Source organism: Chenopodium quinoa, unplaced genomic scaffold (assembly GCF_001683475.1).
Source record: "Chenopodium quinoa cultivar QQ74 unplaced genomic scaffold, ASM168347v1, whole genome shotgun sequence".
Classification (NCBI taxonomy): domain Eukaryota; kingdom Viridiplantae; phylum Streptophyta; class Magnoliopsida; order Caryophyllales; family Amaranthaceae; genus Chenopodium; species Chenopodium quinoa.
Genome location: NW_018744167.1, coordinates 2,118,831 through 2,145,225, shown reverse-complemented (window position 1 = coordinate 2,145,225; position 26,395 = coordinate 2,118,831). Strand labels below are relative to the sequence as shown.

At 35.8% G+C, this 26,395-nt stretch overlaps 4 protein-coding genes across 4 annotated transcripts; 2 read left to right on the top strand and 2 right to left on the bottom strand.

Annotated features, from left to right (window-relative positions):
• The first annotated feature begins 391 nt into the window (after window positions 1–391).
• On the top strand, window positions 392–11,556 carry LOC110693883 (uncharacterized protein At3g49140-like). Its single transcript, XM_021871057.1, has 11 exons — window positions 392–737; window positions 853–910; window positions 1,074–1,305; window positions 3,423–3,525; window positions 3,627–3,694; window positions 5,397–5,558; window positions 5,670–5,795; window positions 6,030–6,371; window positions 9,896–10,048; window positions 10,653–10,748; window positions 10,834–11,556. Exons 1-11 carry the CDS (start codon window positions 680–682, stop codon window positions 10,936–10,938), a joined length of 1,503 nt encoding a protein of 500 aa, XP_021726749.1. The 5' UTR covers window positions 392–679; the 3' UTR covers window positions 10,939–11,556.
• Window positions 11,557–12,094: 538 nt separating this feature from the next.
• Window positions 12,095–15,517, bottom strand: LOC110693884 (protein RTF2 homolog). The gene has a single exon (XM_021871058.1). The coding sequence runs from the start codon at window positions 15,328–15,330 to the stop codon at window positions 14,158–14,160; it is 1,173 nt and encodes a 390-aa protein (XP_021726750.1). The 5' UTR covers window positions 15,331–15,517; the 3' UTR covers window positions 12,095–14,157.
• Window positions 15,518–17,814: 2,297 nt separating this feature from the next.
• Window positions 17,815–19,266, top strand: LOC110693882 (delta(1)-pyrroline-2-carboxylate reductase-like). Its single transcript, XM_021871056.1, has one exon. It carries the CDS (start codon window positions 17,998–18,000, stop codon window positions 19,015–19,017), a length of 1,020 nt encoding a protein of 339 aa, XP_021726748.1. The 5' UTR covers window positions 17,815–17,997; the 3' UTR covers window positions 19,018–19,266.
• A 101-nt stretch (window positions 19,267–19,367) lies between these two features.
• LOC110693881 (DNA-directed primase/polymerase protein-like) lies at window positions 19,368–25,894 on the bottom strand. The gene is made up of 14 exons (XM_021871055.1): window positions 25,752–25,894; window positions 24,861–24,997; window positions 24,348–24,517; window positions 24,070–24,216; window positions 23,913–23,964; window positions 22,990–23,164; window positions 22,583–22,665; window positions 22,095–22,307; window positions 21,783–21,899; window positions 21,373–21,529; window positions 20,573–20,680; window positions 20,406–20,471; window positions 20,107–20,330; window positions 19,368–20,012 (listed from the first exon to the last, which is right to left on the bottom strand). The coding sequence occupies exons 1-14, from the start codon at window positions 25,804–25,806 to the stop codon at window positions 19,929–19,931; spliced, it is 1,788 nt and encodes a 595-aa protein (XP_021726747.1). The 5' UTR covers window positions 25,807–25,894; the 3' UTR covers window positions 19,368–19,928.
• Between the last annotated feature and the right edge of the window lie 501 nt (window positions 25,895–26,395).

The following is a 26,395-nucleotide window of genomic DNA, read 5'->3' as shown; positions in this document are numbered from 1 at the left end:
AATACATGTATTTTTATGAGGCTTATAGCATGATGCAAGATTGTATGTTTGTATCATATAAAGATTAGATGATCACATATTCACACTAGCATATGAAATCAGTTTCAAATTGAGAGTATGTAGTTGACTAATTGGCACAATTTTCAATGTTATTATTTTTTTTTTCATTTGAATTATTTAGTAGAGAACTAAATATGAAAAAGTTGAGAGTGATCGTTATATCATGCATGATACATCCGAGTGTATAATAGATATTTCAAATATGAGTGATTTAGTATAATTTTTTTTTTTGGAGATATTATTATGCAAGAAGATAGAATATTCGAACAAAAATCCTTTCTATAAAAACAAATTACTCATTGCCAAAAAAATAAAATTAAAATTAATGGCAAGGATGACAAAGAGCCCTATCATGATTGTACAATTGCTTAGCCAATTAGAGTGTGCTCATATGCCACGTGGGTGCAATTCAATTGGACAAAAGAATTATCTACGTGTAAAATCGAAAGAAAAATACTTAATTAGATATTTCTAAAAAAAAAAACGAAAAGAAAAAAAAGCATCTTTCATTTCATCATCCTCCAAAAAACGGCAAAGGCCAAGAACTCTGCAATCCACATTCTCTCTCCTCACACTTCTTTCTCTCTCTTCAACATTTAAGTTCATCTTCCATTTGCAAATGATGTTAATAGATTCAACTATGACTATTCATTTACATTCATCTTCCACTCTATCTTGTAATTTCTTAATTTTATCTGGGGAAAAGTTCTTTTTTTCTTAGAGCTTTTCTGATAATTACATGCATTTTTACATGATATTTATTAATTGGGAGCCCAATTTTAATTGTTTCAGATTGCCGTTCAATTTGGAGCTCTGATGATGTTATGGGGGTCAAAGTTGCTGTTCCCTGGTAATTTTTACTAAAACCCATTAATTATAGAAGTTATTATTTGATTTGAGCTTATTGGTATTTTTATTGAGTAAATTAACACAATACTATTTTGATTTGTAATCATTTTATTTTTTTATATATATATAAAAAAAAAGGTCATGACTTTAATTTGGGTTTTCAGGAATAAAGTCAAGAAATTGAGGGAAAACTTTGGTAGTTTTTTGAATAAAAGGAATGAGTCAAGGAAGAGCAGAATTCAAGCAACTGGGAAGTATTTAGGGTCAGGGTCAGATCATTTAGGAGAAAATGGCAAGTCTAAGTATCATCCATTTGAGGATATTTCGGATTCCGAAGCAGCCGAAGCTGAAAAGGGTCAACTTGCTGCTTCTGAAACTTGTAGAACTATCATTGAGGTATAAAGAATATTGTTTTGATTCTTTATTTGATTTTGAGATTTTATATCTAAATTATTTTCTCTGTCCCAATTTACTTGCCCTGTAGGGTTTTGCAAATGATTTTTATGCAATTTAAAAATTATATTACTATAAAAAATGGGTGATTGAGTGTTGAACCCAACTCAAGAGAGTAGAGATTTTTTATTTTTTAGGAGATTGGGCCAGTAAATTGGGACGGATGGAGTTTACATATGACAATTGGGACTTCGAAGGAAGATGAAGTCTTTTAGCTTGTGTTTAAGGAATGCTAGAGTAATGACTAAGTTTTCCAATGCCATTAGACTTTAGACCCAAGTACCTGACTATTATGTCTTCCATAGTTGACCATCCTTGGTTAATTTTGTGTAATAAATTGTGCTCCTTTAATGTAGATGTTGATATACTTTACTTGACCTTGTTATTTTCTATTTACATCCTACTCTAAACATTCATGGCCTATATGGGCTTCCTACTGTATATTTTGAAATTTGGCTTGTTTTGAGGAGAGCACATGACTTATGACCTTTGTTGGAGACAACCTATCTTGGTTCGAATGTCAATTATATTACTTGTATAAATTATAAGCGCCATTATGCCGCCTCATGAAGCGTCCCTCTTTTATTTGAGTTATTTCATTGCCCCCATAAAAGGTCTCATAAGGGTGAATAGATGACTCATGGCATTCTAATAAGCTTCGACAAGTATATATGGGTTTAGTGCCACATGTGGTCCTTATTGTTGATATTGATCACAAGAGACCTGAGAATTAAGGAGTTTGTCTAGGTGCAGGATTATATTCTATATGATTTTATTTCAAGATCTCAAGGTTTTCTATGGGAGTCCTAGTCTTGGCTTATGGACCTTGTCATGGATGAGAAATGTTGGGTCAGAGTGGCATTGTAATCCTAGTTAGCTTTCCTCCTAATTTTGTTAGATTTTCCTTTGACCTTTGGAAGGAACTCTCTAGCCCGAGTATAGCCTTGAAGAAATTAGAACAAAGGAAGACAGTTTGCAGATTTGCAGGGGGATCAATACTTTTCCTGAGCCAATGACCAAAAGTCCTCTGAGATCATTTGGTGCGTGTTGCATCTCAAAATCTTGCAAAGGAAAATGGTGAAAGATCTCCTTTATTCATAAGAAGTCTTAGGGTGCCACTTGGCTATATCATTATGTTGGATAATTAAAATCCTAGAGTCCTTTGAGCACGAAGAATTATTTGACTCAACATACCTGGAAATACTTGATATTTTGTGGATGTGTCTGGACAAGTGAAGTGATTGAAAACTATGCCTTTACATCATGTTAGTGGGCCAAACAGCAATATTTGAGTCAATGAGTGCACTTAAATTATCTCAGTTCTTTTGTAGGTTTATTATTTATCGTGAAGTGGTCTAGTCTTGCTTACTACAACAGTACAATGCATCCTCTTTCTCCAGTTCCTTGTTACGATCATGTTACTGTTGAACTTCTCATATCACGATCTATCAGTGTATCACCAATGACACTATTCATTCTGTCAAATAAAAAGTACTCCTTTAGCCCACTTTGTACTCTTACACTATCTACATACCCCCCCCCCTCTTTTGAATTTATACGCAAGGAAAAACAATCATGTGGGATCTTGTTAGATTCGTCTAGACATGTACTTCCATAATACTATTGGTCAAGATTATGTGTTGGGAAGCATAAAAGTCAAACTGTGTGAACTTAAAAAAAAATGAACGAGGGAGTAATAGATAATTGTTCCTTAAACTCCAATATAAAAGTTAGTTGTAGTTGCTTATAAGTTCAAGAAATGGCTCAATACAACAGTCCTGACAATATTATTCCTCCTTCAGTGATTGGGTTGGGGGCTAGAAGTAGCTAATTTTACTTCCTCTGGTTCTGCACCAGGATGCAGCTACTCCAAAAAGTAGAGGAGGGACCAATCAGCTATCTGATATATAATGAGGAGGTTAATTATAAAGTACTATGTCTTGGTCATTTTATCTGATTATGTGTATATTATCTCAATTAATTACAGAATTTGCAATACTTTTGGTTGATGGGTCCTTTTGTTATCTTTTATACTGATTGTCTGGCCTATATGTTGTTAGGTAAACAGCAAAGCAACTCTAATGTTTTCTGGTATGATTAATGATGAAGTTCATGAGAACATTTTCTGGCCAGATCTGCCTTACCTGACTGACGAACATGGAAGTGAGTTGGTATTGGTTTTACAGCAATCTTGTTTAATAGTTTGAAATTAGCTTCTATCTCCTTTTTATCTCCAAAGTGTCTCATATTTGGCTTGTTCCCAGATGTATACTTCCAGGTGAATAATGATGAAGACATTATGCAGTCCCTGACCTCGGACAACAACTATGTGGTAAGAATATTGACCTAGAGATGCATAGTAATGTGGTGGTGTCAATAAGAGGGGCATTTCTATATATACATTTATTGCGAATGCTTCTTGAAATTCATGTGGATTTTGAAGCAATGTTTAGGAAATGTATATATCCTGAGCTTATCAGATCTAAGGTTACCTATACTGCCGTTTGTATCTAATTGACATATTAGATATAACTAGCAATTAGAGTGGCAAGTAGCTAAGTTACCTGTGGTTAGGTGTCAGTTTGTCTATTTTACCTGTGGTTAGGTGTCAATTTGTCTATAGTTAAATGTTTTGATGTGGCTAAGTGTTGGTTTAGATTTTTGAGGTAGCAGCACGTGAGATACTGAGATTTTTAAGTAGTAGCAGTGGAGTCTAAAATGTTACATGAGCTAACTTTTAACAAAAGCTACATTAACCTCAACAGGTTAAACTGCTATATGAGTGAGCCCTACCTTGAACTTTCATGGATAATAGACTGGGTGAAAACATTAATGTTTTATTTGTAAAGCTTTTACTGGATACTTGCCACTTCCATTACCCTTTCAGAGTCCTGGAGAAGAGCCTGATAATTTTTCATGGACGTCATCATTAGTGCTAAGTTGGTTACTTTTGTTTGATGTCCCTTCAAAAATGATACCTGTTAGAACTTAAAAGCTTTCTTCTTCTTACCCCTTAAAGTTGATCTATCACCACAAGTAACATACAGCCTTAATTTTAAATTTTGATCTATGGACCAATTTTTGATCTATCACCCCAAGTATCATATAGATTCATCTTCTTGCCTCCATACATCTTAATTTGAAATTAAATCTGTATGATACTTGTGATTGATCAATATTTAGAATGCCTGATTCCCTGTGATCTCCCATTTCCTTGTGACCTTTATGCTCTGTCACATTTGCAGAGGCAAGCTTATTTCTCTTGGTGAGATACAAGTTATGCATGTCCTAATCACTTTTATTTTTTTGTGCATATTATATTTCTTATTGAGTGAAATACTATGATGCCTGCAGGCAAAGAATAAATAATTCTATGATGCATGACTTGGATCAAGCTTATTCTGAAAGCATCAAATTTGCAAAACGCTACATCTATATTGGTTCTTGTACTCCTTTCTTTAATTGGGTTTCTGAGTGTGTTAGTTTGTTGATAATTCAGACAAAAATTAAGTTCTATTGTTCCCTGATACTTTTCCTCCAAACCATCCATGCAAGTTTCATTCAGTCTGTTCTTATTTACAGCTGTTTTATCCATCTCTTATCTTGATAACAATCTTTTTTTAAGTGTATTAAGCTAAAGCTATTCAAAATTAGCACTTTCCTAAAAAGCTTAATGCATATCCTCCCTGATAACCATTTTAGCTCTTTGGAATCACTCTGGAGCTGCCTTTTATACAATGTTATTCTCCCCTCACCGTCATCTCTAATCAATAACTATTTGAATACATTGCTGTAATTTTAAAATTATTAGTCTTGTTTTCTGTTTAGGGTTGAGACTGCTTACATTATGACCTTCCCAAAGCCTGCCAACTGTGATGCCCATTTTGGAGGCCATTTTTATTATGCTCAATCTAAGATGCAGGAATTATATCAGGTGTTTCATATCAGTTTTTGCAGAAAGCCTGACACTTCATATTGTCCCATTCCATTTTCCGTGTTTTTGGCTTGTCAGACTTGTGGTTTCTTATTTGCAGCATGTCATCATTGGTCTGGATACCAAAGAAATATTGAGTGAGATGGAGTTGACAGGTCCAGCTACAATTGATTTTGGTATCGAGGAAATTGATGAGGAAGATAGTGATTTTGATGAAGATGAAGACGAGGGTGAAGATGACGACGACGATGACTTTGACGGGGTGAGAATTATTGGCTATTTGGCTTCATATGTGCTTCGAGTACTAATTCTATAACAGCAATCTGTATCTGGTGGTATGACATCCTTCTTTCATTCGATCTGTCTTTTGAAGGATTGGGTTGATATTCTTGAAGTTGAAGAGGATCATGTTGATTCAGATGAGTCTTTGGGAGACTGGGCAAAACTAGAAACGATGCGTGCTTCCCATCCTATGTATTTCGCAAAAAAGATTTCTGAGGTTCTTCTCAGTCTTTATCACGTTATGCATGATTTTTATATTTTCACTGTGATGCCTTGCAGTATTGTGGAGTAGACTTTGCTGATGTTCTCAAGATGTTCAAAATTGTTTATTGAAGTTAGGCAAAATCCTATTGGGTGTTACCAATAAGACTAATGCTGATGATTACTTTGAGTTGAAAGCAAAACTTGGTACATTGTGAATATTGTCTTACCAAGCCCTATTTATGCGCAGGTCACATCTGATAATCCTATAGATTTTATGGTTCAGCCTCCTGCAGGTCTGGCTATACAAGGCCTTCTGAGACCTGCTTTTATTGAAGAACGATCTGTCATCAAGAAGCACAAGTTGATTCAGCCAGATAAAGATGCTGACATCAACATGGATGAAAAAGCTGCAGATACCAATGTTGAAAATGTTGGTTTGGTTAATGGCCATGCACATCCATCGGTTTCTCCTGAAGATAATTCTGAGTGGACTGAGGATTTGGATAAGGATAATGGGTTGTCTAATGGGACTGCATTCTATAAGCTGGAGATGATTAAGATTCAGCTTATATCAGCTTATGGAAATCAGGTATTGTTTCATGTCCCTAAGATTGTCTGAATGGTTAATGGGTCATCAACTTGTTGCACGCATGCACGATCCTTAGTAAAAATCTGGGATCAGAAATTCTGGCTAGTTCTTGACAGCAGTATGTTTTAGTGATTCTTTTTGTTATCACTAGAGAAGCCACCTAGATTAAGTGTTATTCCTCCTTCCCCCTTAAGGAATGCCATTAATTGTCTTGCTTGAAAATGGCTCAATAATACTCATCACTTTACCCTTCCGGTTTTATTGTTAAATAACAATTTCTTAATATGCCATCATTTTGTCTTGCTTGAAAATGGCTCATTAATAACAATTGTTTCTTGTTAGGATGTCTAGAATTCTAGATTGTAAGCTGGTAGCCTTACCCCTAACTAGCTCAGATCTGCTGATATAAACCCCCTTACCCCGTTATCTTTTCTGACAATGTAAATAACACCTTTCTCAGCTATTACCTTCACAAATTTAGAAAAATATGAGGCCGAGTAATTATGTTATTCCTTACCTTTCATCACAATGTAGCTTCTTGGCTTGCCTTAGGACCAAGACAATGCAACGCTAAGCCAAGGCATATTAAGACACGATAACGAAGTGTGGGCCAAGGCATAAATGAAACAATTTTTTGCACCAATAAGCCTCTTGGGGGCCCATGAACCCAGAAAGCCTCGATGTCTAACCTTGTCGAATCTGGTGTTCTTTGAAAGCTAATTTGAAAGTTATGATAAACAAAATTGGGGTTTATTTTTGTAGATTTCGAAACCCGGTGTCGAAAACTAAAGTGATGACCGTAAATGGCTAGTAGTCGGTCATAGTGGTGGCTGTGAGTTAATGAAGGGAGGCGTTTATGTAGCCAGTCAATTTGATAGTTTAAAGGCAAAGTGATGCCATGGACCAGTAGTTGGTCATAGAAATGGTGGCCTTGAGTTAATGAAGGGGAGACATATATGTGACTAGCTAATAGTTTAAAGACAAAATAGATGGTTCCAACCACCCAAATGACGGTAGGGAAGCACCTCGTTCTCTTTCTTTTTTGGCCTCGAAAAAGTCCAAAATTATCCGTAGGCATCCATGGTTTCAAACCCAGTTTTTGAACTCTTTCCAAAATTATCCGTAGGCATCCATGGTTTCAAATTCAGGTTCACAAAAGTTGGTTTAAAACCATAACAAACCACTAGTTGGTCACAAAAAGGCCCATGATTGCCTTGGGTTTATGAAGGGAGATGTGTATGTAACTGGATGAATTGATCGTTTAAAGGCAAGATAGATGGTTCCAACCATCCAAATGACTTCTTGGGGTATCTTGGGGTCCATGGAAGCACCTTGTCCTCTTTCCTTTTAGGACGTGAAAATGTCAAAAATTGTTGGTTATATCCACAGTTTTAAACCAAATTTTTGTAACTTTTTCCAACATTGAAGTGAATGTGGGGTGCCGCCAACGTTATAAAGTTGTTTTGGGACCATAGCAGGTCTAGCAATAAGTTTATAAAGTTCCAAGAATGAGTTTTGTTATTATAAGGCTATTTCAGTATATATGGATGATGTGTCAAATATGTTTAGATAGAGACATATAATGATTTATGTGAGGAATTGAAAAGAAAATGGTTTACTTTAAGTAGAAGTGTAATGGTTATTGTTGGGAATCATAAGCAGGAAAGCCTAAAAATATTTGGGGACCTAGCAAATGTACATCATCAACATTGCCCCTATGACTCTTTATGGAGGTTGCTGTGATAAAGGCAATGCTATTGACTTAATTCGAGTTTCTGCGCAAAACGACTTTGTGCTACTTTATAATAATATGTGAATTGTTCACAGTTTAATGGCCCTGGTTATTTGCTCACTACAATTTAAATGTCAAGAATAGTGAATCTATGATTCTATTAGAGGAACAAATCTTCATAATTTATTTTAAAGAGAATAAAAAGGACAAATTGGCCGCAACAACACCAACTATGACGAAGGTGCGTGTAGCAGCACAACCTTTTGAGGGTGCACTCAATATCACAAACTATGCACTTGGGTGCACATAACAACATAAATGACATTGGCAAAACTTAGATTTCTTCATAAATTGGAATCTTAAATATTTTTAATGCTTTATATATATATATAATTCTATTCTACTTAATTTTCCATCTCACGTAACTAAGTAGTCTTCTCTTCCATTAATTGTTTTACTTTAAACACTATTCAATTTCCACCATTAAATTGAATTATTTCAAAAAGTTTTCGCCATTATTTTCTATCATTTGTTTCTTTAATTACTTTTTTGTACATCTCATGTGATTGACTTAGTTTCCTCTTCCATTATAATTAATTTTTTCCCTTTAAATTATTCTCTCTCAATCTCCACAATTAAAGTGTTGTATATCAAAAACCAGAAAATCAATTTGGCATATCCTAAAATCCAATTCTAAAATTGTTGTTTGAATTAAGTATTTTGAATCTTAGAAAGTTACTTATGTATCCTGAAATCTGGTAGAATAAAGGTTTTTGAATGATTTTTATTTATTTATCCATTTAGTATTTGACTAAGTGGAGAGGGAAAGGAAACTAAGTCAATCATGTGAGATCGATATTAGAAAAAAAGTAATTGAAGAAGCGAACTAAGGAAAATAATAGCACAATTTTTTTGATGGAATCTGCTTAAATGGTGGAGGTTAAGAAAATGCTTAAATGAAAAGAGAGAAAAAAAAAAAGAAAAAAAAATTTAGAAGGGAAAGCTAATTTAGTCACCTGATGGAAAATCATGTAAATTTAAAAAATGTTTAAACAATTATAAAATAATAAAGATTCCACTTATTCCATGGAACCTTAGTTCATTAGTGTCATTTATGCTAATATATGCAGCCAATTACATAGTTTGTGCCGTGGACTGCACCCTTAAAAGGTTGTGATGTTATACGCACCTTTATCATAGTTGGTGTTGTTGCGGCCAATTTTTCCAATAAAAAAATACTTATTGACTAGTGAACTTAGGGTTAAGGTTTCATACCCCCCTTTAAATAAAATTTTCTTTGTACTACTATCTACTGTGAATGTGCAATAAAAGGCTCCCCAACTTTTGACAGTTATGACTTGTGAGAATACAGGAGTATAGGTAACAAGCTATGAAGCAAATATGAGGCCTTTTTATAGTTCCTTCATTTCATATGTCAGCCGTGCCTATGTGTTCATATGAACTAATTTAGTTAGGACATTTGCTTAACAAGAGAGAAATAATTTTATGAATTCCTTAAGTGTTGAGAATGTGTTAGCCTAAATATAGCCAAAGCAGATGGAAGTGCCGAAGTAAAGATGGATCTATGTTTGTGTGTGTGTGTTAATTTTTTTTTTTTTTTTTTTTTTTTTTTTTTTTTTTTTTTGTAATTTTCAATTTTAAAAATTCCCTCTCAACCCAGCCTTTAAAATTAGAATAGTTTGCTGGTTACCTTTATCGCTGTGAGGGATTATTTTCTCCATTTTTTGAAGTATTTGCTAAAATGAGATCCTGGAATTACACTTTGTAACAGACTGAAGTTGAGGTTGAAGATTACAGGAAGGCACACTCTGATGCAATTGCTCATTCAGCTTCCAAAATTATATCTCGTGTAAGTGCTGCAGGAGAAAAGACCACCAATGCTCTCAAATCCCTGTGCTGGAGAAGCAAGGGTCTTCAAGTAGAGGTGACATTTTTTGCTCACCTATGATTTGTTGCACATACTGACAAACCGTTCTGCCTTGTAATCTAAGTTTGCTAGCTACATTAAGCTTACATCAGAAACTTGCATGTAAGAATGCCTAAAATTTTGTGACAAAAAGCTGATAGAACAGCTGAGCTGTCTTTTGCTTTAATCATTTACAGCTCCATGATAAATTGTCCTTATTCTCTGTGAGGTTCAATCAATCAAAGCCTTAATCCCATAAGTGGGGTCGGCTATATGAACCAAAAGTGATTTTAGTAGTTGATGTTCTTGAATTCAAATTGTAGAAACATGCATCATGCAGCCTTGTTTTTGCTCAGCTTTAGTCTCTGAGAAATAATATACATCCTTGAGATTGTGCTGATTTTGTTTTGGATTGAAAATTTCTTAATGCAAGGATTTAAATGTGTACTTGGATTTGATTAGGGGATATAGCTAAAGCTGTTGAAGTTGTTTTTCTCGCTTTACTTGGATTCTATCCTTATGGGATTAAGGCTTTGATTGATTGATTGATTGACTTGGATTCTACCCTTATTTTTGTAATAAGTTGGGGAGTTTTATTTTTTCCTTTTCATTGTTGTTGCAGGAGGCATCGCTTATTGGTGTGGATTCTCGTGGTTTCGACTTGAGAGTTTGCTCAGGAACGCAAGTACAAACATTGCGTTTTGCTTTCACTTCTCAGGTCCTTACCCTTTAATTTTCTCAAGAATAATCTTAAGTAATATTTCTGATATGCTGTTCTCACTGCCATCATAATATGCTTGCAGGCCACTTCAGAATATAGTGCTGAAAGACAGCTTAACGATTTATTATTCCCTAGAAGCAATCAGAAGGTTCAAAAAGTAAAACAAACCCGTAGAAAAGAAATCTGAAGTTGAATGATTAGTAATTATTCAAAATTTACCTTTGAATCTTCAGATAGATGCTGGATGCCGCTGGTATATTTCTGTTTTAAGATCGAGCTCTCATGTACCTTAACTGAGAAGATCTTCATGTTGCAAAAGTAATATAATTTGCTCTATAGCTCGAGCTATGTACAGCCCATTTTTCTTCAACATATGCTTGCAAAAGTAACAGTTTTCCAGCAAGGTAGAGTTGATGTTTTTATGCTAACATTGTTCAAATTTGTCATCAGTTGTAGACTGATAGAGAGGATGAGAGAGGAGAAAGTTATCTCCTCTTGTACGAGGTCACAAGTTGTTTTTTTTTTTTTTCCCTATCCCTCATCTGATTAAAGAGTCAGGGGATGTGTGTACATTATCATCTAGATTTAAGTAGGTTCACGGCACAACATATGGTTCTGGAAAGCTTGTTGCATGTAATGTTGATTACCGACAGTAGTTTCTGTCTGTGCATTAGAAAGTTTTGAGATTGTTTTTTGTAGTGTACAACTGAAATTACAGGTTTTAGTAATGGAGTTTGGTAGCTTTATACGTATTACTTCATGTATTTTAGAATTTTGATTTTCAATGAAAATAATACTTTTAAAATGTCTATGGCTGAAATAGAGAAGCTTTCAATGTTGATTGCAATTATATGCGGCTTAAAAGGATTAGCTGAGTAAGCCCAAGATGCAAATCTTAGTTGAACGCTTGAAATCTATATTTTTTTCCCCTTTATGTATAGGAGGATATAGGCTGAATTGGTTCCCCAACCCCACTTTATTTTGGGATTAAGGCTTTGTTGTTGCAGTAGTCGTACAGGTTAAATTAGTTAATTATAACACTAAAGCATAAACTAGATTATGTTTGAACACAATTTAAGGCATGTAAAGCATCCTCCAATGTGATAGTATTTTGTTTCACTTTGGAGCTCAAGCTCATGAAAGTAAAGATTTCTAACCGTTTACAAGTCCAATAGGATGTATTTCTCTTATCCCTAATTGGATGAGTATCCTCCAAACCTTAAGTTGATTGCTACAAAAGTTAAAGATCAAATTGTTTGTGGACTTCTACATGATATCAATGGACAAGAATAAGTGAAACCCAAATTGTCATACAACAATTAACATAGTTTACTGAAATAATGTCCGAGTCAAAAGTCGAATGAGACTAAATTTAGACTACTTACATATTTTGGGCTGACTACTAATCTCTCAATCTGATAGTTACTTTCGTATCAGAGTTTACAGCAAGGCCATTACATAATCAACTTTTACTAATTCAGTATGCATATTTCCCTATTTTTTGTTGACAATATTTGCATTCTCTACAACTATGAAGTAAAATCAAAGTGTAAAGAAATGTTCTTGCTATACATTTAGAGCTTAAACACGTATTTGCTCACAACAACACCCTTGTTCTTGCTATACACATCAAAAGCAATGAAAGGCGGATTTGGTCACAACACTCCCCATGGGGGTAATCCATGAATGAATCTCACAAATATCAAGCATAAGAGCCTATTATTTTTGTCTGTTGGGATACTTGTCTATGCATACGATACTGCAGATTTCGGAACTCAGAATATCACTTGTAGCTCATAAATGGTAACTTAAACAATGAGAACTATAAAATTCGTCTATATGAACCAAGATTGTACTAGTCTGACACAGGTCCAACAGAGTACAGAGTATGTACTTTTAGAGTTGGCAGCTGTGTTTGGTCCATCTGTATTACTAACCGCAGCTGGTTACAGCCCTAAGCAGGATTTTCGAGGCATACACAAATAATTACTGAAGCGACAATGCCAATTACGACAAAATTAAATTGGCAGCTGCATCACCTCATCCAGTGACATAGCACCAGCCCCCTGCAAAACATAATCTTCTATCACAGCATTGTGAAATCTACAAATCTTCTACAAGTATGCTCTCAAGAAATAAATTCACTTCTAACATGTATTGTTGGCATACGCAATTCACATTTATCAGCTGACTTTGGTGAACATGCCTTCCAATAGCAATATATGACTGTCAGGAGAAGTACAACACATGGTAAATCAATGTCTAAGACAGATAGCTTAATCACAATTCACACAAATAAACAGATCATACAATGCAAGAAAATCCATGTAGGGAACCTGACAAAAATGGAGTTGAGATGACATTAGTACTGCAGATGGAACATTGGATACACCAAAGTTGGGGACTTGAGATGCAATTATGTGCAATCAAACAAAATAGATTGGACAAAGTAAAAAGAATAAAAAGCCCCAGCAATAACATAGTATGAGCAAGCTTAAATGTGGCAAATGTGAAGACATTAACTTTAAAAGAACGGCAGTTAAAATATGGATCAGAAGGAAACTGGAGAATTATAGGCTTGATATGTGCAGAACAAAAAGCCATCCTTTCACAGGAATCATAGCAGATTAGCAAGAAAGCCGCTTGCAATAGAAGACATATAGTTCAACTTATAAGAAGCTACTTAGCCTTGGCCTCCTACCAAACCAGCAAGGATTGTGGTGACATAAAAGCGGAAACTTCAAAATACTCTGCATACCCAGCAACAAGGCAGAACCTCAACACTTTGTCCAATCAACAAAGAATCCACTCACTTTGATCAACCACACAACAATATAAGCAAGTACTTCAATCTAAAGATGACGAGAATAAATCAACAAAACCCTAAAACAAGCTTATGTCAAAGCATTAACTTACCCTACCAATAAAAGATACACCCAACTTTCTCTTTATTCCTTCTGCTTTGTGCCATCCACGTGCTCCTTTAACTATACGACTATACCTACTGTCGTTACTACTTGCTTCCCACCTTTCTCATTACAGAAATGCTTGTTCTTAAGCTCTATACAGTGAGATTTACATCCAAAAGAACAATCCTTTGGACTTTGGTGAGTTAATTCAGCTCATGCTACTAAATATTAAAGCCAGAATAATAACCACCATCTTACCTCGTACAAGTACGTATACTACTTCAAAAATCTACTTAAAGCGGGGAGGATCAGGAACACAAGAAAACAAATAGTACAAGAAAGTTAATACTTGTATACATAGATGATACATACAACAATGTATATGGTTTCAAAACACAAAGATGCCAATGCTTCAACATAACCAACATGGAAACGAACAAACTAATTGACAGCCATGTAAAAACAAGATAACAAAACTCACATTGATAAGCAAACAATCAGTTTCGACCTAAAGGAAGCGATCTGCAAGAATAGGTTTCCTTAAAATCAGACTTCCTAGAAGAAGTAAAAAGAGAAGCATAAACTTTCTTATCAGCATTAGGCGGTGCAATATCAACAGCTTTGAATCTCTTAGTTGAACCATTTTTAGCAGTAGCAGCAGCAGCACCAGCAACAGCATTAGGAAGCTTGGCATTGACCTCGGCCTTCGAATTAACAACATCAATCCCATGCTTCTTCCCACTCAACCGAACATCATCACTGGTTACAACACTAACACTCTCATCACCTCCCCCGGAAACATCACCCGAGTTTAATTGTTTCGATTTCGACTTCTTAACCTTAGTCGCCGCCTTCTTCTCCCTCTCCTTATCCTTCATCTCAATCATCTTATTCCTAAGAACATCAACCTCCTCATCAGTCCCATTAATAACAATCTTATCGTCTTCCTCGAATTCCTCGTGACATACAATACAAGCAGAAGATTTAATCTCTTTGAGTGCCTTTGCGCTAATAACATGACCACACTTACTCAAAGCATAAAATCTGTAATTCCCATTGAATTCAAACCCAGAAATTGGGCACTGAAAACGTGATCCTTCTACTTTATCACCTTCAACAGAAGATAATTGAATTGGAATCAAATCCTTCAAACCCTTAATATATAACGAAAACGGTTTCGGCAAACTCTTAGCTAGCAAACCCTTAACAAGAGCTTCCTTGTTGAATACGTTACCGAGGCGGTCGATAACACACGGCGGCTTCAATGGCTCGAAGGAAAGCGCGCAAGTTGTCCACTTCGAAAGCCGCTTCTCGTTAGGGTCCACTTTTTCCGGCTTCTTCTCGGCGTACATCTTCAAGTAGCAATCTCTCGACTCCGCGCAAGTTGAGCCGCCATCTCCGCCGCCGCCAAGGAGCTTAAAGTGGAGATTAATGGTGGAGTTTGCAGCGATGCCGGAAGAACCGATGGTGGAGGATTTGTCGAGCTTTTTGCCATTGAAAGACAAGAAACCTAGCTCAGAGGAAGATGATGATGATGAATTGGAGAATGGAAGAGATTTTTTGAGATCAGCCCATGTTTGATTGGGATTTAGGGTTAGGGCACGAATTGGAAATTGAAGATCGGGTGATCGGATAAAAACCTGCAATTGTTGGAGTTTGCTGCATTCCATTTGATAATTTGATTGCCGAAATTGGGAAATTTCAACTCCAATGAAGATGAAAAAACCTTAATTGGATAGATAGAGATGAGAGAGAATTGAAGCGACCCAGAAAGTTTTGAGTTACAAAGACGATGAGATGGTTACTTTTTTACTCCAGTTTTGATATTTTCGGTTTTATTGTGTTGTGGAAGGACCGAAGGAAAGAGGCGGTTTATATTACGGCTATTTTACAAAATATCACTTAAAAAATTCACCAAATGATATTGCGTTTTTCAGAATTTCACCAAATGCCACTAAGGTTTAGTATAATATCACAAAATGTCATTTTCGTTAGTTGACTGTCACTGTCAGTTAGTTGACCGTGAGTTGATCTCACCACTCGTCACGTGTCATTTTCTGAGTGGTCCGTTTTTTAAAAATAAAATAATTATACAAAAATTTACAAAAAAAAAAAAAACAAACTCTAGCCACCACCCCTACCACCCTCATCGGCAGGCCGCCCACCCCACCCTGCCGCCGAAGACCAAAGTCCTTGCCGCCGGCGACCCTCACCAGCAAGCGTGCCGGTGACCTCGCCCCTTCCTCATCCCCTTTCCGTTATCTTTCCACCACCATTAAAACCCACGTTCAAGCTCGAAGGCAACAACACAACATGCTCATTTCTTCACCATTTTCTACAAAATTACTATCAAAATGCTCACAATCAAGAATGCAATAACATGGGACAAACAATTTCATCAAACAAGCATCACACGAGAAAGCCTCAAATCGATTTTTCAAAGGGGGTTTTTGAATTTTTCACAAATTTGCATAAAATTCGACAATGAAGCAAGGATTATACATGGAAATACTTACATTGCAATGAGAAGAAGAAATTACACACAGATTGCAAAGAAAACAGCGGAATTCGAGCCAAAAAATGAGCACCCACAAATCGAAAAGGGGTTTCGGGTTGTGTGGGTGGGTGGCCGGAAACGAAAAGGGGAGGGGAAGGGTATTTTGGGTGGGGTGGCCGGAAATCGAAAAGGGAGAGGAAGGAGGTGGGGTTTCGGGTGGTGGAGGAAGGGGGGTGGGGTTTAGCGGGTTAGGCTAAGGTGGGTGGCGCGACGGGGAAAGGGGAGGGGAAGGGGAGGGGTGGGGATCCGCTGGCTGCCGGCGCGCCTTCTGATGCTGGCTTCGGCGGCAAGGGATGGCTGGGGTTTGGGTTTTTTTTTTAATTATTATTTTTTTAAAAAAAAAATTTAAAATTTTTTTGGTTTTTTTTTTAATTTTTGTATATTTTTAAAATTTTTTTGGTTTTTTTTTTAAATTTTTGTATATTTTTTTTAAAAAACGGACCAATTAGAAGGTGACATGTGACAAGTGGTGGAGTCAACTAACGAAAATGGCATTTGGTGATATTATACTAAACCTCGTGGCATTTGGTGAATTCAAAAAACGCGATGGTATTTGGTGAATTTTTTAAGTATTCAGTGGCATTTTGTGAAATAGCTGTTTATATTAATACTCCGTATCTCAGTTGGAGTCTTCCTTACCAAACCAAAATTGATTATTTCGTAGGTTGGAATCCTCCTTGCCATTTACAAAAAAAAAATCAAAATCAATTAATATCTCAGCCTCTTTTTTATATTGTTACGTTTTATTTTTCATTGCATAACTGTAAAAGTAGTCGAATAGAGAATACTACTTCGAAGTTGGAAGCTCTGAGTCACATGCGGACATGCAGTGACATACCACATCAGAAACCTCTAACCAAGTAACCAAGCAAATTGTTGAAAACCATAGAAATTAGCTATTTTTACCTTGTTAATGTAAATGATTTCGTATAGAAAGTGTTATGATTTCAAAATTAAATGAGCAAGTATCAATTACGAGTATTACATTTGTTGATAACATAGAACTTTATTTTGATATAAATTTGTTGAGAACTATACCAACAACTTTGTCTCATGGTTTGAAAAATATCCTCAACTCTTTAGGATGGAAGATTATGATGAAAACCTATAGCAAAATGAGCGAAAGAGTACTTGAAATCACATGTCAAAGTAGGATATTACATTCAATGCTAACTTTGAGCTTTAGAAATGGTGCTTCACTAAACTAAATTTTAGATTAAACTTGACAGAACAAAAGCTATCAATTTAGCTCTAAAACATATAATTTCCTAAAATTATTTTACTAAAAATCTGCAATAGTTATTTTGTGTCAAACACTTATATCATACACAATTATATTGAAAATCACCTCTTAATTTTCATTATTAGTATTCTCGTAGTCTCGTAGTCAACAATAACATCTATGTCCAAAAGATTAACAGCTACTACAACAACTAATTTTGCCGAACATACTCTTAATAGCATTTTTTTTTAAATCCACAAGTACTCAAGAATTTGGATTCAAACAAATCTAAGTCTTTGACACTCGTGATAGAAACTACAACGAAAAGATACTAATAATTTCCTAAACTTTTTACTAGTATAATTAGTAAAATTTTCAACTTAGAACCAATTTCTCTGAAGTTTCAAATGCAATATTCTCCATTATGTCTTGTCCTTGGGGCTTGGGCCTAGGCAACCTTAAAATACTGCTCCAACCCCTAACACCAAATGCTTAAACACATTTACAGTCAACAATTTCGTCCTCCCTCTCTCTCTCTCTCTCTGTAGTCTCTACGCCATGGCAACACCTGCCGCCGTCGCTGCTGCCGCCACAACCGCCCCAATATTCATCTCAACCACCACCCTCCGCTCAATCCTGACCCACAAAACATTAGTCAGCCACTTCCAAACCACCCTCCCAAACGCCTCTCTTTCTCTCTCTACCCCACCTCGCCATTCTCTCTCTACCTCCCCAAATTCCACTCTTCTCCTCATGCCCTCTTTCTCAACCTCTTCTTCTCTCCCTTACATTGGGGTCAAACTTGTAACTTCACACCCTCAAAACTCTTCCCTCAATTTACCCGGAATTCATGCTTGCTACACCCTTTTCAGCTCCATCACTGGCCAAACCCTAGCTCTATTTGATGCTACTGAGCTGACCCTTTTCAGAACTTCCTCAATTTCAGCCTTAGCCTCTTCTTATTTGTCAAGAAATGATGCCCATGTTCTTGTTATAATTGGTTCCGGTAATTTATCACCCCATTTGATCACTGCCCATTTGGGTGTTAGGCCTAGCATCAAGAGGGTGATCATTTGGAATCGAACACCCGAAAAGGCGGCCGCATTGGCGGATAGGTTGAGGGGGGAGAATGGGTTTGATGGGGTGAGTTTTGAGAGTAATGGGTGCTTGGAGGAGGTGGTTGGGTTGGGTGATATTGTGAGTTGCGCCACGAATTCGGAGAGAGAGTTGGTGAGAGGGTTAGAGTTGAAGGAAGGAGCCCATCTTGATCTTGTTGGGTCGTTTAAGCCAACAATGAAGGAGTGCGACGACGAGGCAATAAGGAGGGGGAGAGTGTTTGTTGACAATGAGGTTGCATTAGAGGAAGCTGGGGAATTGGTGGGTGCTTTTGAGAGAGGGGTGATAACTAGGGATGATATTTGTGGGACTTTGGTGGAATTGATTAAAGGTGATAAGCTTGGGAGAAAAAATGACAAGGAGATTACTGTGTTTAAATCTGTTGGTTCTGGTGTGGTTGATGTTCTGACTGCTCAACTGGTTTATGAAACTGTCAAAACAGATCAAATTGCCCAGCAATAATTGGTTTATGATGATGCTATCTATATTGTACTAATGAATCTTAGAGAAAAATAATGTACCTGGTTTTATGCAGTTAATTGAGACTAGCAGTATGACTGTCATGTATCAAATACAAAACCTTGTAAAAATGATGGAAGAATAAAGGTTGACACTGTATGTAATACGTAGTATATGAAACTAGCAGTACAAGTTTCTGTAGTTTTTTGTACTCGAAAATCTATTAAATGAAAAATGCATAATCTTCTTACAGATTTATTTATATACATCAAACAGGAGTAAATCACAGCGTTTGATTACAGATCAGGGAAAACTTACTGCAATACATCGCATACCAGAGGATATACCATTAGACTAATGTTCTGTTAGTTAAGGTCTCCTAGATGCTAACTATACAGGAATAAAGGACATCTACAATCTGCAAAAGCTTCAACTTCAAATATACGAGGACATTTCGACTCTGCAGCTCTTTTGTTACACTATGAAGCCACAGCTGCAGTTAGTCACACATTTCCTTCAGAGTTGCAGAATACCCTCTTAATTAGTTGTAGAAGATAGGGGAATTCAGGTTATTTTCTAGAGGAACTGTGCCGGATAACTCCTCTCCAGACACTACAATGTGAGAACTTGGTTACTCAATCCACCTCAAGTTCCAAGTTAGTTAATTTTCCCATTTCTCTCTCCATCCCAATAATCTTTCGTTCTCTTTCTGTTTTTGTTCTACTTTTAACTATTAATTTCTAAACTTCATGACAATCCTGAGATTGAAAATGAATTTAGGATCAAAGGAGTAATAATTACCTTATTTTCTGAGGAATCCACAGGAACACACACCAATGATGAGCATGGAGCACTAGTAGTCTTTGCAAGAGGACAGGCATGGGAACACCTAGAAATGCAACGATATCATGTCTTTAGCAGTGGCAGTTTAATTCAGCCTGAGATGCAGTCCTCTCAACTTCCATCCACCATTCGCCATCATCTTTATTATCATTATCCTTCAATATATACAAAGAGGAGAGATTTTGAACCAACCAGAGAAAGAAAGTTTGCAGGAGCAACCACATGTTACGAAGGCACAGATAAACTAACCGTGGTACTGATAAATAAATCTCCCATAGTTTCAACATTGTCAGCAGCTTTCACTGCTTCAAGCCACCAACTTTCATCATTATCTCCGTCTATCATGCTTTCATGACCACCGAGTAACATATGTTCCTTATTATTATCAGAGCCATCAATAACTCCTGTGTTTTCTAGACTGGGAATTTCAGGGATTAAATCATGTGGAATGGGACGGGAGGGAGATCGATAGCCTGGTCAAAACAGAAATTTAGCGAGAAGTGACTGCAGGGTTTAACTCATAAGTTCTCACATGCAATGGGACAAACCTTGGCAGTCAGGATCATAACATTTCTGATAGTAAAGAGCCCACTGTAGGTCTGCCACATACATAACTAGAGGACAAAGTTAGTACATTATGTGGACTTGGATAATAAGCAGGATTTGTGAATCATATTTTCGAGTGTAAAATTTGAGATAGGACAATGCAACATACCATGATTACTTTTGTGTTCTCGACCAATCCGTCCACAGTATCTGCTCTTTGACATACTGTAGACCAACAAACCGTACTCAGAAAACCAATACCAGCTTCGGATCTTTCCTGGAATTTGGAGGGAGTCATCATAGTCAACAGTCAAAATTTTAATCAATCAACCAGTAAAATGGATGAAGGAAACCTTTAGAAATCTATGAAACCGTTACAATGGCTGAAGGGGCTGCAAGTGGAACTAATTAGCTTATGTAAGCTCAAACTTATGGTATCAACTGTTTTTATGAAGACGTGTACACCAAAATAAAATGCTCCAATCAATAGGCATCAAGAGCTACCTAAACATAATGTTTTCTTCAGCTGTCTTTTCTCTTGTATTATAAGAATTCTTGAAGAGGGGGTAAAATTACTAAATGAGTATGAGCTGTTTTGGAAGATACTAGTAGAAAGATACTTCTTAAAGTTCCCCAGGATTACAACTATTGAACAAATTTTTGTGAAGAAAAAAACTTACTGACAAAACCAGGCAATTACAGGTTACAAGCTTGGAGATTGGTTTTTTTGACCTCAAAATGTGAACTATACTACACTATTGGATGAAAGAAAGTTCGCAAAAAGGACTAGTTGAGCTAACTTGAAGTCTTGAAGGACTATAGATTGCAAATGTACAGAAGAAAAATCACGAGATGCCCTTTCAAATGCTGATTAAATGTAGTAAATCTGGCAAGAAATCAATATAAAAATCTGAGATTGCACTTCACCTAGTCAATCCTGAAAAAACAGCTCTTAAATTCTATACATACCAGTCACTGCTCCAAAAGAAGCAACAGATTCTATGAATGCATCCAGGGCAGGAAATGGAGAAGCTCCCATTAGGTAAGTTCTCGAAACATCATTTCTAAAAGCATTAGATGTGAATTCTTGAAGCGCACTCAAAGGTCTCCTACTAGTAATATTAACCTGCATAAGTCAAGCAATAATAATTTTGCAATCAAAGAAGAAAACAAATATTTTGAAGCATCAAAAAATTAAACAATGAAAGTTAGAATGACACAGAGCAACATGATGTCATGACTTTAAGGCTATGAAAGAATCCTCAAGATCCCTCAAAGGACAAAAAAAAAAAAAAAAAAAAAAAAGGAGTTTTCTTGATAGCTTCAATATGGTTGGTAAGAGAGAGAGAGTAAACCATTAATACTAAGCTAAATATTACCTCGGTATCAAACTGCAGAGTTTTGATACAGTCCAACTCCATTTTGCACACTAAAAGCTTTTCACAGTCATTATCTATATTGCAGATCAAAGATGCCATGAAAACGTCTTCTTCATACTGTAAACACTCATCATGTTTAGATAAAGCCTTCTCATTCTCAGAATAATACAACTAATGGAAATGAATATATGAATGGGCACATAAGCAACATGTATCAATTTTTCCAGCTCATCAATAAATGTAAATAGCAGTAATTGCTTAGGCTAAACAAAAAACTTCTAATAAGGACAAAGATACAGAAAGGTTTCATACCATGCCCTTACACTTGAAACGTCCAGTAGGCAGAAGCACAGACGTCTTCCCAGCTTTTGATGATAGAGCTAAGCGGAAACAACGATTTCTTGAATATACAGCATTATCCACAAACAGTTGCATTGAAGGTCCTGCAGAGCTAGAATCTTTCGAAATAAAGAGTTGGTGAAATCTCTCATCCTTCTCCTTCGCTTTATGAATTCTTGAGAACAACTGATATTGACAGAAAAGGGTGGATGATGTTTAGATAGATACACAATACAAGAGAGGACATGGTGTGCAGATATTACAATTGCACAAAAGTCATTACAAGTTTCACACAATCAAATCTTAAAGTAAAGATGTAACATATAGATGTAAGATGGATTATACTATGTTCAACTGCTCTGACATATTTCTAATGCTTCCATGTATATTTTGTCCCTTTCTATTTTATGTTTAAATAGGAATCATAACAGAAATATCCATCAAGTAACAACCAGCCATACCTCAGAAACAAAAGCACCAGCATGAGAATTATCCTTGAACGCAGCTTTCGGAATACGCAGCACCAAATGGCGAGAGAATTTTTCTGCCATATGTAACCAATAAACATATAGATAAGACTTTTAAACCCTGAATTATAAAACAAATCATAGATCAAACTGCATCACTGCATGAACCAATGATGTATTGGATTGAACAGGCCACACTCTGCTGTTTATGAAGACTTTTGGAAATGGGAGATATAAAGAAACAAAATCCATCTTTGCCCAAACATATATGATAATATACTATCTTAGCAGCAGTAATAAAAAGGTACAAAGGCCAAAGATGAAACTTTAGAAAAATCGGTTATGAATATCAAGTCCATGTATTCAAATATTCAAATCACTCACCTAAATCACAGCCCTACCTTCAGTGGAGGAATCGAGTTCTACAACCCAATCTTCTTCTCCTTGTATATGATATTTCTCATCTAATGCCTCAAATATGACCAGCAAAAGAAGATCGACCATTTGATTACCATCTCTATCTGTATTCTCCAATCTATTGAACTCTAGATCAAAGTATAGATGACAAGGGAAGCCCTGGAAATAGGGAATAACCCAACAAGATTAGATTTTGTCTCATTTGAACAAGTAACAAGTTTAAAAAAGGACAGAAAATGCAAAGTTATACTACGTATTATTCTTCATATGCTCCCCCCTTCGGAAAGTTGTTGCTTTGTTCCAATATCCAACTCATCGTTACAAGATTTAACATGATTTTGAATAATAACCTTTCTAATAGTTTCGTACTTACCGCACTCTCTTCCTCATTCGTCCTAAAATAGTACCACATTTTTTATGATCCTGTTTTGATCTTCCCACTTTCTTGAAAAAATATTTACTTTGAAATTTGAGATCAAGATTTGATAATCTGAAGATATAGTGTTGCATAAATGCCCTTTTCAAATCAACTAAGGACTTAGGCCAGCACAAGGTGATGGCATGTTGTCCAAAGTTTAATTTTATCAAACAGCTCACTTTGTACAAAAGCAAGGTTAAGGAGCAAAAGCACAAATAATAGTAAGTCAGGTGCAAAAAGAAAAGAAGTTTATCTACTCAAAACACAAAGGCCTCTTCCTGATGGCATACAAGTAAGTATACACGGATGATCAGTAAGTACTTTTTAGGAATTAGCACAAAGGGTAAATGAATTACAAGCAGTACAAATTTAGCTCAATAATATGTAGAAACCCAACAAATAATCTTGAATGATTCGAATCATAGTATAAAACCATGAAAGAAACAATTGAACAGTCCTTGCACAGGATATTAAACAGCAGATACTCACCTCTTGAATCACCTCATAATGATGACGTGACTTCGAGTCCATATTCTTGTACCTATATAATGTTGCAGCCTTGCAGGATTAACTTTCAGTAAGCAAGACACACAAGCCAGCAAAAAGACAACTAAAATGTTGAAGATAATGAGTGGTGACAAGTAACCTTCTCCAAAACTCTTGATAGGTAGAAACAAGGAATCTTCTTTGACCACTGAAATGATCTTGGTAGCTGAATATGCGAACATTGGTTTCTTCTTTTGCAAATTTTATAGCATCATCCTGCTTCGGAAATGTAGCCCATATTTGCTTCCTGACCAAACATTTAACAATGATTGCAAGAGACACAAGACAGATACAGTAGAGTGTATGTAAACAGCTACCTGAAAAATGATCGACACCTCATATGAATGTAAACGATAATAAAAAGTCAAAACATTATACCTTAAGTTGGATTTACGTCTTCCAGAAAAATCAAGGTGTATTTCACGCAATACTCGGAGTAAACTGGATGGCCTCTTTGGAGGCACTCCATGTGGTGATCCATAGAACACACCCGGAGAAAGCTGCCTGCCAGCAATGAGTTTGTTTGTTTTATTTGTCACTGACACACCCTGAGATATTAATATCAGAAAACTAAGCTGCAATGCATCATAAAATACAAATAAACTAAAAAAAAATATATGAATATATGCGTTGGAATATAAGGGAAAGGAAGAAAATATGGATGCACTTTTTTCTTTTCCAATATTTCAGAAGAAATAAGCCAGTAACATAGATATATAATAGGTAGAGGATACTGAAAATTGCATATCTGATAATTTTTATACTTGTGATGGTTCACCAATTAACAAGATGTTGGGACAAAAACGAGCATGAAAGTTTCATAATCAAACTTCAGCAATGGGGGTAATAAGCCCACTTAAAAGAATGAGTTACTAAGAGCACACGACATACACTTTCTGATTTCCCACATTCATCCACAGTTTTCTTCTCGCCTTGTCTTGCTGAACTTGGTGACTCGTTGTTCTTCAAACTTGAATTCTCTGGCTTCAGTCTACTCACACTTGTTTTTCTCTCTCTAATTGCAGATTCTGTACACAACATTTGTTATTTTGATGAAAAAAAAAGGAGCCATAACCATTAACCAGACAGTAACATGTATGGAAATGTTATGCCCAATATCCCAACTAAAATGGTAAATTGGGCATCTAATTTCATTCTAAACTACTTCAAATGACTGAACATTTTCAGAAGGAACCAAACGAGCCCACAATCAATCATTAAACTCCTTCGTAGTTACTAATTAGGACGAGACCTATACTTGAAAAGATAAATTAACTTCACAGACATGCTTACTAAAATAGGCACAAAATTTTGAGATTGCCATTAATTAAGTGAACTAGTAAAAGCTAAAATTAAAAAAAGCTTTGGCAAATTCATGACTAAATTTGCCAATATTTCAACTCACAACGGCATCACAAAAACCCAAGCTTGTGTTAAGAGCAAGACAAACAAAAAAATTTCACCTTGATATCCTGGAAAAAAATAGGTAATTACTCAAGATTAATACCTAACTGTATTGCACAAGAAATTTCGTAATCAAACTTTTGGATCAATTTCAAACCCTAACATAGCAATCTCCAAACAATCCGAACCCTAGAAGAGCAATTAGCAGTGATGATAAACTAACTAATACTATAATTTGGTAGAATTGAAGATCAATTACAGCTAAATGGTGATAATCAGGCGTAAAACATAATCCAATTTATGATTAAATAAAAATGAAGATCAAATTGAGCTTACTAATGACGATTCGCAGTCAAGAGAGAGAGGGGGAAGAATTACCAGGAGGAGTAACGCCACATTTGAAGCATTCAAACAGACGATCGACATCGTCCATGGCAATTTTCTGCTATTTTTCAAGAAGCTGTCTTCCTCGGCAATTTTCGCTACTCTTTTCAATTCCGCGGGATTCTGATGGCCTTCATAATAAAGTGCAAATGGAATGTGTGTTTTCTTTCTTGGCGGGAAACCACTCATTTTCAAATGCAACATTTTTTCTACACCGTCTTCGTCAATTGGTGCCTTTGATTTTTGTTACGAGGACTATGGTTGTTAGTTACATACACAAAACTTATGATTTAAATTGTATACGGAATAAATGAATATACATCCACAAAAATCATTCCTAAAGTCGAATTAGGATAACAACGTACTTCCTCCATTCTTTTTTATCTGACCCGTATTTATATGGTATCTTTTTGAATTTTTTTCAATAAGTATTATCATAGTGTATAACTTTTACAATTTTTACTTATGAAGAATTAAAGTTATGATCTTTGAAGTTTTGCATTGGCAAGTTTGATAAAAGAAAAGTGTAAGTACTCCCTTCGTTTTTTTTATTTGCATCACTTGATGATGCGTGGAGTTTTAGGAGAGTAATATAATATTGTGAGCGGATGAATAATTTATTATAGTTAAAGTTAGAT